The sequence below is a fragment of the Malania oleifera genome, chromosome 1 (assembly GCF_029873635.1).
Source record: "Malania oleifera isolate guangnan ecotype guangnan chromosome 1, ASM2987363v1, whole genome shotgun sequence".
Taxonomy (NCBI): Eukaryota; Viridiplantae; Streptophyta; class Magnoliopsida; order Santalales; family Ximeniaceae; genus Malania; species Malania oleifera.
The window spans coordinates 56894192-56907298 of NC_080417.1; the positions used below are offsets into that span (position 1 = coordinate 56894192).

Sequence of the window (13107 nt, forward strand, 5' to 3'; positions counted from 1 at the left end):
TTTCAGTTTGGTCACCCAAAGTTAGGTTAAAGATGCTGACTTTCCACAGTTCGGTCCACCAAGGCAAATAAGCTTTGCCAAGTTAGGTTGCCCGAAACCTCATGGTTTTTGGGCTAAGGTCCTGATTTCATTTCAATTGTTTCCCTTGATAATATAAGTGATTATGTGGACTATCCTAAGTGCTTGTGTAAGGATTTAGGGTTTTTTCTAAGGCCTTTTTGAGCTAACCCTAAAAAATTCAGTGTCGATCGACCGAAGGGAGATCCCTAAGGTCATTCTATGGTTTTGAGCATTTAAACCCTATCATGCATGCAGATGTGTTATTACAGACCATATTAAATATTACATACCCAAAAGAATAAATGCAAATACAATAATCAAATGGTCTTCTTTCTTTTTTGATCCTCAATCTCTTTGCTTTTCAAATGCCATATGTGATGTGGTCTTTGCGTTCCTTATGAATTCCTTATGTTCTTACCCTCAGTGCATGCAAAGGATGATCATGTTTCAAGAGCTCAGTGCACAGGTAAGAACCATTAGATTTGTCATAATCAAAACGGGGAAGGACTTGTAGAGTCAACAGGGTGCCTGAATTATAGTTCGGTTTGCTGAACCGGGTGATTCTCCAAAAGACCGCGATTCGGTCGCCTGGTCCTGAGTTCAGTAGCCTGAGGCAAATTTGGATGTGGGAGTTTAGGCTGTCGAGTTGTTGGGAAAAGTCAGAATTGTGGTTCGGTTGTCCAAGGACGCTACGGTCATTTTTTGTTCAGTTGCCCGAAACCAAGTCAACTTTCTAACTAGTTAAAGGTTCGGTCGCTCGAGGTGTTTTGAACACCAGGGGTTCGGTCGCCCGAAGCCTCACTAATTTTGCCCTATAAGTCCATTTTTACTTCAATTAATTCCCCTAATATTATAAGTGATTTTGGGGACATTTTATGTGTATGTGTAAGGACGTAAGGTCATTCTAAGGTCTTTGAGAGTACGCCCAAAAACCTGGTCTCAGTCGACCTTTGGTTGATTGAAGTCTTGTCTAAGGTCTCTCGATTTACAAGTGATGTGTAGAGACCTAGGGTCGTTCTAAGGCTTTTGAGCTTGTAGTTCCTACATGCATGATATGCATATTATTACAAACTTTGAAATTATAATTACAGACCCGAATAAAGCATAATATAAATTTTAAACTTGACGGACATTAAATACTAGAGTATTTGTCATGATCAAAACAGGATATGACCTATAAGGTCAACAGACAGAATATATGAAATGTAATTTTAGTAATGATAGGAGGAACATTGGAGACAAAGTTAAACTTGATGATGAAAAAATAAATAGCACTTGTAGATTTTGATACCTTGGATCTATTATGCAAACTGAAAGAAAAATTGAAGATGATGTAATGCATAGAGTTAAAGCAGGTTGGGTAAAATGAATAAGTGTTTCAAGTGTACTATGTGATCGTAGAATACTCTTAAAATTGAAAGGGAAGTTTTATAAGATAGCTATGAGACGAGTTATGCTATATGGATCAGAATGTTGAGCGACGGAGAAACATAATATCCAAAAAGTAAAAGTTGTCAAGATGAGAATATTTAGATGAATGAGTGGTATAACATTGAAAGATAAATTGATGAATGAACATATTCATGATAAGTTAGGTGTAACTCTTATAAAAGATAAGGGAGGGACGACTCAGAAGATATGAACACTTGCAACGTTGGCCACATAGAGTACCTGTGAGGAAGAGTGAGTAAGTTACTGTGGGGGGCAGTAAAAGGAGTAGGGGTAGACCTAAAATAACTTGAGAGAAGATAATGAGTAAGGATTTAACATCCTGAATCTATTAAAAGAAATGGTCTATGATCGTATAAATTAACGAAAAAAGATTCATAGAACTAACCCACCTAGTGAGACTAAGGCTTGATGTTGTTGTTGTTATTGTAGTGATGCACAAACCATTTAAACTCTTCCTCTCTTATCTTATGTTTTATAAGAATTACCCATAATTTATTATCAATATGTTAATTTCTTTAGTTATTTTTTAATAGTAAAATATTATTTATTTATTTATTGAATCCAAAATAGTATTTTATTGTAAAAATACTTAAGAGTATGAAAGTTTTTATACAAAATTATATATTAGAGAAGTAATATTTTATTGAATAATTAAATATATATTTATTAGTAAATCTAAAATCAAATTTAAAAAAACAAAATTAAATTTATCACTTAATTTTTTATAATTACAGTTCTCTTTCATTTCACAAAGTAAACATGACACAAATGCTGCAACCTAAAAACTTTGAGTTTTTTCTCGTTTTATTATTAAAAAGAAATAAAATATTAAATAATACTCTTATTGGGAAAAAATTTCCCAAACTGATGGCTACATAATCTTGCAGCACCAAACTGCGAGATTTAAAAGTCCAATAAGTGAGAAGCTGACGCGTGATACGGTTGTAGAGAAAATCTCGCAGCATGAAGCTGCGAGATTTAAAGGTTTAGACCAATAGGGTGGTGACGCGTGGCACTGAACAAATCTCACAGGTTAGTCCTGTGAGATTTACGACTATATTTATAACATAATATTTGAACTTTCCTTCTTTACAAATTTAAATTTAAATAATATATTATTGTGATATTAAAAAGTACTTATTAATTACAAACATGTATTTTATTATGGAAGTGTTTGTATACATTTAATTATAAGAAAAGTGATTATCCAATAATTAATTATTGCCAAATGCAGCCTGATCAATAAAATAAAAAAGCCCCCAGGGCTGAGCTCAGTTGGCAGAGCGGACTTCGGGCGTTTCCTTTCACGAGGTGAGCCTAATCCTGGCACCCCGGGTTCGAGTCTGCTGCTGGGCGCCTGAAATTTACATCTCTGTGGTGTGTGGGGCCGCACTGCAGGGCGTGGGATTAGTCACTGGTCGGTGCGACGGACCGTAAAACGGACGTCGTTGACGGTAGGTGGACACCCGGGACGAACCCAAAAAAAAAATAAAATAAAAAAAATCCTCACTTAAAAGAAATTATTGATTATAAACAAGTATTTTGTCATAAAAATTTGGATAAAATCCAAAAAAAATTTCAAAATATGACTTGAACCCCTAAATTTTCAAAAAAATACTAAAATATTTCTTATAATTTAATTTTATTGACGGAATGAATATTTTGTTAGTTAATTATTAAGTGCATGTGGAATAACAAAATTTGTCCTTAATAGAATGATATTTTAAATTGACATTAATTTAGTAAATAAAAAAAAATATATGATTAAAGTCAAATAAGTGGATTAGGGACCGAACAAAAATTTCGAATTGACTGCTTTGATGTTTTGGGTCATCTAATTATATAAGTATGACAAAATAATTTGTATTATTTCAAAATTTTTTAAAAATATAATTGGAAAAAATAAAATTTCTCAATAAATTCTAAAAATGCCTAGTAATTATAATGCTGCAAAATGTTTATTGGATCTAATATTTAAAATTAACAATGTGTTTAATTGTTTAATTGTTAATTTTAAATATTACATCCAAAAATATTTATTTATTTTATTTATTTTATAATGTGTTTAATTGTTAATTTTAAATATTACATCCAATAAATATTTTGTAGCATTATAATTACTAGGCATTTTTATAATTTATTGAGAAATTTTATTTTTTCCAATTATATTTTTAAAAAATTTTGAAATAATACAAATTATTTTGTCATACTTATATAATTAGTTGACCCAAGGCATCAAAGCAGTCAGTTCGAAATTTTTGTTCGGTCCCTAATCCACTTATTTAACTTTAATCATTAAATTAATCATATATATTTTTTATTTACTAAATTAATGTCATTTTAAAATATCATTCTATTAAGGACAAATTTTGTTATTTCACATGCACTTAATAGTTAACTAACAAAATATTCATTTCGTCAATAAAATTAAATATAAGAAATTTTTTAGTATTTTTTTGAAAATTCAGCGGTTAAAGTCATATTTTGAAACTTTTTTTGGATTTTATCCAAATTTTTATGACAAAATACTTGTTTATAATCAATAATTTCTTTTATGTGAGGATTTTTATTTTATTTTATTGATCAGGTTGCATTTGGCAATAATTAATTATTGGATAATCACTTTTCTTAAAATTGAATGTATACAAACACTTCCATAATAAAATATATGTTTGTAATTAAAAAGTACTTTTTAATATCATAATAAAATATTATTTAAATTTAAATTTGTAAAGAGGGAAAGTTCAAATGTTATGCTATAATTATAGCTATAAGTCTCGCAGGACTAATCTGCGAGATTTGCTCAATGCCACGCGTCACTACCTTATTAATTTGAGCCTTTAAATCTCACAACTTTATGTTGCGAGATTTTCTCTGCAATCGTATCACGCGTCAGCTTCTCATTCGTTGGGCTTTTAAATCTCGCAGCACCAAGCTGCGAAATTACGTGAGCAAAGAAATTAGTATTATTTAATATTTTATTAAAACGGGAAAAAACTCTAAAAATTTTAGTGTCCTTTCTCTCATCCTATTTTGCCACGTATTTTCTTCTTTCTTTTATTTATTTTCATTTTTCTTTTTTCTTTTTAAAAATTGCAGCCCCGGTTCCGAATCGGTTCTGGAAATCTTTCAGCCTGCATCTTCTCATCTTCTGGATTTTGATAGTTGAGACTTGAGAGAGACAGACGAGCACTTCGGCGATTCTCTCGTGGACACCGACTAATCGCTCTGCGATAAACACCCTCCGCACTTCGACTTACTTGTGCCACTGCTGATTAACGAACACTTAGGATTGAGAATCGCCGGCAATTCTGTCGCCGACACCGTGCAATCACCCTACGGACAGACCTTCTTCCACCGTCCCACAGGTCGATGCCCCGATGGCCGTCTGATCATAGAGTTCTAGGGGTTGAGAGGTGAAAGCGGGAGAGGGGCAACACGCGCGGGTCACGGGGTGGGGGCAGCACGTGCGGTTTACCCCGCGCCCGTGATTCTCCCGCGAAGAGTTAGCCCGTGATAGTTGATAAACAGCATTTTCCCTGAATGAAATACGCGTCGTTTCACAGGCGGCGGGCTGCGCTTGTTCGTTCGTTCAGTGACCTTGTAGGCCGTAGATAGAGAGATCATCTCATCTTCGCGACATGCTATCTCTCCTCTACATTTTCATCGGAATCTGTAATTTAGATTGGGGACTTATGATTGCCCTCGGATCCGCTCATATATCGGAGTCGATAGATCTCCTGGTTTCCTCTATTCTTTGATCACGTGAATTCGCAGGTCAGTCATTAGTTTGGTTTTCTTCTTCGTTGTTAAAAGTATTTATTTAAATTTCCATCAATTATTGGCGGTTGATGCGACGCCTGCTATGAACTTTTAGTGAATTTTTTTTGTGCTGCATAGTGAGATTTACAAAAATGTCTTCTGGTTCGCAATTTGGATCCCAAGATCAAAATTGTGAGTTATATTCGCTGAAACTAAACATTACTTGAACATGTTGCCATTAGTTTTAGTACTACTGACTAGGGTACCCCAAGTTCTTAGCTGAAGAATGTATCTTTACGGTGCTTTTTAATGGCGAGGTTCATGCTGCTTGAGGTAGTGTTAGTTTCATGGGTGGAATTAGAAAATCTGAACTGGAGTCATAATTCATCAGATTTGGAAACAGAATGTTAGATATTCCCTCGAGTTTGGCTCCACACAGAATCAGAATGTGAGTTGCTCCGTTAGTGTTTCATTGTTCAAATTACTATTACATATAGTGTAAGACTGGCGGCATGTGATTAGAATCCAGAGCTAGTTTGGACTCTGTAAAAATAAAAATTCAGCTGTTTTGGGTTTTCCTGCTGAATGTTGTTGCTGTCATTGTAATGTGCAGTGGCAAAAATTCTGAAGATTAGAACTGTGCCAAATATGCCCCTCCCAAAACCTTGGATGATTAGACCATCACTAGCTAATGGCCTTTAAGCAAGATGAGAAATCAAAGAAAGCACTGCTTGTTTGTTGTGGATCATTTCTAATGGGCCCCATCATTAAACCCAGATTGCCATTTGCTGAAATCTGGGGAATGCCAATCTGGGTATGCCTCAAAATGGCAATATCAGTCTTTGTTACAATTATGAAAATAAAAATACCTTGTACATCACAGTGAATTTGATTCCTACTCAGATGATCCAAATGGCGAATGCATGAGCAGAAATAAGCCATTCACATTCTAGAGAATGAAAATGAATTAATGGTTATTGTGATAAAATTGAGCATTAAGTGATGATTGCTGAATGAAATTAATGCAGTGTATATCTCTATGAAGCTTGAACCTATTTCCATACTTATTTGGTTTCTAACTTCTGAATGTATCGACAACGTCCATTTAACCCTCTGAACTAATGAAAAGAAAACTGTTTGATAAAATGTTGGTAAAAAACAAAATAATAGCTGAAAGGTTTTTTTTTTTTTGTAAAATATCATCTTTAAAATCATATGGGAGATGCTTCATTCTCCTCTTTTCTCTCTTTCTAATGAAATCTCTTCTTTTGTAAAATATCATCTTTAAAATCATTTTTACAAAATAATTTATAGCAAAAGAAGAGATTTCATTAGAAAGAGAGAAAAGAGGAGAATGAGGCATCTCCCATCAAAATTATGGAAAAATCCAGAGAAAAGAAACTAGAAGCACAGAAAAAATACATTGAAATGTCAAAGCAAAATATTCCTCCAATCTTGCTGAATTTCTGAAAAGATTGCTCCCTTAGAACATCCAAAACCTACATGCTGTGAAGAGGCCAAGTAATGAATCTTTTCCCAAACCAGCTAGCTATTTAATTTTCTCCCTGAAAAAACCAATGCATTGTGCTTCAACCATAAACACCACAGCCCTTCAAATATTCCACATTTCCAAAGAGCATCCTATCCTTCCATCTTTAAAATCCTTTTAAAGAAAATTAAGAATTATAAAGAACAAGAATTTTTTTAAGAAAAAAAGAAATTTGTCAAAATCTAAAACTTTATCATTAAGAAAAAAAGGAAGAAACACAGAGTAAGGAATAAGGATTTAGGTTCATTCTAAAACCGTCAGGTAATGCACAAAGCATTTTTATTTTGTATACAGCATTTTTATGGTAATTTTAGTTGTTCGTTGGGGTGATTTTGCCTATAGATTTCATTTCTCTTAATGGAGTTCTGACTGAAATAAGAGGTGTCTCCCTCTTAATACATAAGAGATAATATGAGTACATTAAGGTGTATAAGACGTATTATTGACTGGTCCCTTAATTGGTTCAGGATCAAGATATTGGTGTCCATTAAGAGGCTATTAAGAGAAAAACAAACTGGCCATAGACTAGGGATTCTCAATTCCATTAATTCCCATGCCATGTCCCAAATGGGCTTGTGATTCAAGTGTTGTATGACAAGCATTACTTTAGGGAAGTGCAGCTTGGTGATCTTAAGACCTTTCTTGCTCTTTTGATGTGTTAGAACTGCTAATGTGCTACAACTTACCAACAAGGCATTGGCTGGAGTGCTTGACTATTTTTGTTGTTTTCCTCCAGCAGTAGAACTATTTAACAGAGCATTGATCATAGTTGTTAGATTTACAGTTTGAAATTTGATTCATATGGTATTTGTCAAATCTGCACCAAATTGATTCAAATCTTACTAGCGAATTAAAAAGTAACCGAATCATTTTTGAATATATTGATTCGTCCCATAAATCTAATGAATAATATCCATCAATTGACACGATTCTAGACCTATGATACCCTCATTGATCTGACTGGTTTAAAACACTGGGAGCAACATTTCTTTTCTTTTGTTTTTTTGTTTTTACATGATTACCTTCTATTCCTTGTTTATGTCAGTTTTGTGCTAAAAAAGAGGAAAAAATAGAGATTTGGGTCATATGTTGCCTTCATAGAACCATTCTTCACTCTAGGAGGAATATAGTGTTTTGCCATTAAGAAGAAAGGGGCAGAACACTCATCAGCTAAGGTGGTACTGATCTTTCATTGTGTCGTTAAGATTCAAAAGTTTGTTTTTTTTAGTATTCAATTAATATCAATTTTTAAGTTATTTGCCCTTTTTTTTTTTTTTCCTTTTTGAATAGAGAAATATGATGCTTTTAAGTTATTTTTTTCTTTTTAGTATTATATGATATTTTTCAATTGTTGATATCACCAAAACTTCAGTTTTTTTATTATTTTTCTTGATTCCTGCCACTAAACAACATAAAGTTTATTTTTTTTAATTAATTTTCTTGACTCATTCCCTTACTTCTGCTGTCTAGGGAAAGCATACACGTGAAATATGGTTTTTAATTGTCAAAATTTTAGATGCATTTTACTATTGTGCTTGTTGTTCACTTATCTATATAAGCATGTCATTTGGAATTGACTTTGGGAATTTGTACCAAATCTTATGATTGGATTTAAATTTTGATTCTCGATTCCAGAAGTTGGAATTTCAATCCACGATTGGAATCTTGATTTGACAACTTTGGTATTGATAATGTTTATTTTTGCACTTATAGTTGGTCTACCTTCATTGCGCAGACTAGTCATTGAGCATGTTTTTATGCTTTTCTTTGTGTGTTTATCAGTTTTTGGTTGATGGGAACCTCATAGTGATTCCAAAGAGTGGCAAAGTCAGCAGAGGGAGTGGTTTTTAGTGGATTTCCAGAAAGTCTAATGGAAGATTCTGAAGAGCCCAAGGAACAGTCATTTAACATGAGTGAAGAAAATGATGGAAATATTGTCAAAGAAAATGGTTTTTCTGACAAAAATCCATCTTCTAATTGTACTCATGATCAACTTGTACAAATGGTTATTGAATTAAAATTTCAGAATGAATACTTGAAGTCTCAGTTTGCTGGCTTGGATGATCTTCACTTGGAAAAAGAAGCCTTTAGACAGAAAGATGGGGCGTCTGGGGATGCAAAAGCTCTCCATGAAAGTATTGAATCCCTGAATAAAGAACTTTTTCAAGAGAAACAAACACGTGGTGCTGCAGAGGAGGCACTGAAGCATCTACGGGCTGCATTTTCAGAGGCAGATGCAAAAGCACAAGAGCTTTCTGTCAGGCTGGCTGAAGGTCAGATATTAGGTGTTTCTTGCCACATTTTGACTTTTGTTCACTCCATCAAATGTTGGTCTTGCATGCATCGATGGATTCCATCTTATTGTTTCACACCAAAAAAGTTTTTCTTTCTGAAATTTCAAAAGTAGTAAAACTTGTTTAATCATATTCAGAAGCCAATGCTGCTTCTAAAAAGCTCACGTTTCTAGCAGTAAACTGTGGATCTAGATAGTTGGTTTGACTTGTGAATATTGAAAATGAATCAAATGATGTATTGCATTTTGCCTTTTCATTCTTATCTGAAATTATTTTTGTGTATTCTATGAATTTTGTAATTTGAACATATTATATGATTTATTTTTGTAGCTCAACAGAAAATGGATCTAGAATTAAAAGAGCGTGACGAGAAGTACTCTGAACTTGATTCCAAGTTTAGTAGGCTTCACAAAAGAGCAAAGCAGCGTATTCAAGAAGTTCAAAAGGTAAATTCCACCTTGGATTCCTTGTTATTTTGTTACCAAATCTTATGAAATTTTGTTGCAGATAATGCAGAGCTGCAAGAAATATTTACATAACATAATAAAATTCAAGTACCCAACTTAACCAAGCCTTTTTCTCAACAACTTGGGGTTAGGTAGATGACTTTTTTTTTTACAAAGTGCAATCATTATTCAATCCTTTTTTCTCTTTTCTTGCATTAAAATTCATGTACCTTTTCACATTGCACTTGAACTAATTTATTTTATTTTATTTTTGTAAAAGACTCATTTTTTGAATCATGACATAAAAGGGCAGTAAAATCCTGCTTGGAATTTTCCTATTTTGACTTTTAAATATATTTTCTTTCATATTGTCGACTTTCATTTTCTTTCTAGAAGAATTGAACTCCTGTCCTTAAATAGAGATTAAGTTCAAATGATGTTTCAAGATTGCTATCTTCAGGAAAAAGATGATCTTGAAGCCCGACTTCGAGATGTCAATGAAACTGCAGCGCGTGCATCATCTCAACTGCCATTGTTGCAGCAAGAGCTGGAGCGCACACGACAACAAGCAAACGAGGCATTGAAAGCAATGGATGTAGAGAGACAACAATTGCGAAGCGCAAACAACAAGTACAATCTTTGACTGATTGCATATATGAATCATTTTGTAAATAAATTTGGACATTATACTGCATTACTTATGCATAAGGTAAACAACACAAGGTATTATTGTTAGGTATATGCGCTAAAAATGGAAGTAAAAGGGTAACTTTGATCAATGTCAGAGAATTAGGTGGTGGAACTGAAAGGTAGAAAATGGAATAAAATTTAAAGATAAAATAATCAAAGAAGGTGGTTTGACAGTGGGAGATGACATAGACACAAACACTCTTTGGAATAGGATTGCTAGTCATATCGGAGAGATGGCAAAAGTGGTATTTTAGCTGAATCTAAAGGAAGTGAATGACTAGTAAAGAGATGGGAGATGGGATGAAGACATAAAAAAAGCTGTTAAAGGAAAAACAATTTGGTTTAAGACACGACAACAAAGTTAGAATATGGACAATTTGAAATGCATACAAAGGCAATAAAAATGGGACCAAAAAAATCTATTAGTGAGGCTAATCTTATAGCCTACAATAATTTATATGCTAGACTAGGTACTGGAGAAGGGAAATTAGTCATATTTAAACTTGTTATAGCTAGAGAAAGAAAGAGCGGAGACTTAGGTAATATCAAATGTAAAAAAAGTAAAAGAGAATGTTGTTGTTTTAGCTAAAGAAGATCTTTAATGAAAGTTAACTAGAAGGCTTAAACTTAGAAACAGCGCTTGAGGAAAAAGCTAAAAATTTTAGATTTGTTTGTGAGTGAAATCAAAGTCAATCAAATTAAGTATGCATGAAGAAGTGAAAATGGTAAAGCTATAGGACTAGATGACATCCCAATTGAACTTTGGAAATGCTTAGTAAATAGAAGTAATATAGTTAACTAGTCTATTTAACAAAAATAGAAGGGCTAAAAAACGTTAAATTACTGGAAGAAAAGCACTTTAATACCGACGTATGGAAATAAAAGGGATACCCAAATTTCTGATGAAATTTTTAGGGCTAAGAAAATACCAAATTAGTGGAGGAAAAGCACTTTAATAGCTACATACAAAATAAAGGAAATATCCAAAATTGTCACATCTATTGAAAAGGTATGAAAACCATTCTTACGACCTTGCCTAAAACCTTAATCTTTTTGTTGAATCGGTTTTTTGACCTAGTAACAGAGACTTTATGACCAAAAAGTTTAGAGTTTGTACATCACTACCTCCATTCTTCTTACTAAAATAAAAATTATAGCACAAGGTGACATGGGCCTTCAAGCACAATGGGCTTTCAAGCTCAAGGGCATGATAGGGAGATTAAAAGTTAAAACCATTTTGGGGCTTCATCTACAAGCTTTTGCTTTTAGCTGAAACAGTTTCTTGACTATAATAATTGTGAAATAAACTTGTGAGTCACACAATAAAACTTTGGAAAAGAGTTATTTAATGAAGACAAAGAATAGAATCAACTGTTTATGAAAATTAGTTTGGTTTTATGCCCAGGGGTCCTATCCCTTTTAGGTTTGAAAATATGTGGTTGGACCATGCGACCTTCTAGCCTTTAGTTAGGGATTCTTGGGGAGAGGAATTGGAAAGGGGTTTGAGAGGCTTTAGATTCATGTGAAAATTGAAACGGTTGAAGGAGAAGTTGAAAGTTTGGAGTAAGGAGGTGTTTGGCAAAGTTAGAATTAGAAAATCAAACATTTTGGGTGAGTTGGCTTCATTGGATAGGAAAGAGTAGGAGTTTAACCTTTCAGAAAGTGAGGAAATACAAAGAGTTTCCTTGAAAAATGAGTTGGAAGATGTGATCTTCTAGGAAATGAGGAGTTGGAGGCAAAAGACCAATTTCAAATGGGTCAAGGAAGGTGCTTGCAACTCTTCTTTCTTTCACAAGCTAGATAATGGGAAAAGGAGTAAAAATTTGATTGGCGAGTTAGATGTGGGGGGTCGGAGAGTAACTAATAACCAACGCTGGATTGCTTCCTTTATTACTAACTTCTTCTAGAGTTTGTATTTGGAGGAGGGCCACAATAGACCGTCTTAGAGGGATTAGATTGGAACCTTATAATTGTTGATTAGATGCATTGGTTAGAGAGACCTTTTGATGAAGAGGAAGTGAGGGGGGTGGTTTGTGGGATGGAGAGGGATAAGGCTCTAGGCTCGGATGGCTTTAATGTTGCTTTCGTCCAAAATTGTGGGAAGTAATAAGGGCGATAGGGTGAAAGTTTTTACTAAAGTTCTTTGGAGATGAAAATTTGAGCAAGATCATTAACTCTTTTATAGCCTTGGTGCCTAAAAAGTCCAGATTTATTAAGGTTGAGGATTTTGGAAATATTAGTCTTGTCTTTAGCGTGTATAAGATTATCACTGAAGTTTTAGCTATTAGGTTGAGTGCAGTGCTTGTTGATACTCTCTTTAGCGCTTAAAGTGTGTTTGGGTTGGGGGGGAGGCAAATAGTGGATGCTAGTAGGAATAAGAAGAGGGATTTCTTCTTTAAACTAAAGTTTGAGAAAACCTTCTGTAGAGTGAGTTGGAGCTTCTTGGACTTTGGGGGAAAGGGATTCGGTGAGCTTTGGCGTTATTCGATTAGAGTTTGTTTGTCTAACGTGTGGTTCTTGGTGATTGTGAGTGGTGAACCAAAACCATGGTTTAGTGCTTTGAGGGGCATTAGACAAAGAGACCCTCTACCCTCTTTTATGTTTGCTCTTGTAGCAAATGTTTTGAGTAGGATTGTGGATAGGGCAGTGGAGGGGGCTGGTAAGAAAATTAGAAGTGGGGAGAGAGGGAGTGGTGGTATCTTATCTCCAATTTGCTGACAATGCCTTTTTTTTTTTTGTCGATGATCATAGTCTATCTTTTAGGAGAATCTTGGGTATTTTCTATATTTTCTGTAGTGTGTCAAGGCTTAAAATTAATAGTGGCTTTGAATGTGCTCGTTGAGCATGTTAGGGA

At 34.0% G+C, this 13107-nt stretch overlaps 1 protein-coding gene across 2 annotated transcripts in view; it reads left to right on the forward strand.

The window, feature by feature from the left end:
* The first annotated feature begins 4584 nt into the window (after nucleotides 1-4584).
* LOC131161059 (protein GRIP) overlaps nucleotides 4585-13107 on the forward strand; it is a 79952-nt gene continuing 71429 nt past the window's right edge. Inside the window, exons 1-4 of one of the 2 annotated variants that reach the window (XM_058116889.1) lie at nucleotides 4585-5289; nucleotides 8606-9096; nucleotides 9448-9563; nucleotides 10024-10193. In XM_058116889.1, the coding sequence (XP_057972872.1) occupies nucleotides 8694-9096; nucleotides 9448-9563; nucleotides 10024-10193 (689 nt within the window). In that variant the 5' untranslated portion in view covers nucleotides 4585-5289; nucleotides 8606-8693. The remainder of the gene's footprint in view (nucleotides 5290-8605; nucleotides 9097-9447; nucleotides 9564-10023; nucleotides 10194-13107) is intronic. The other variant, XM_058116890.1, reaches the window with a different exon arrangement.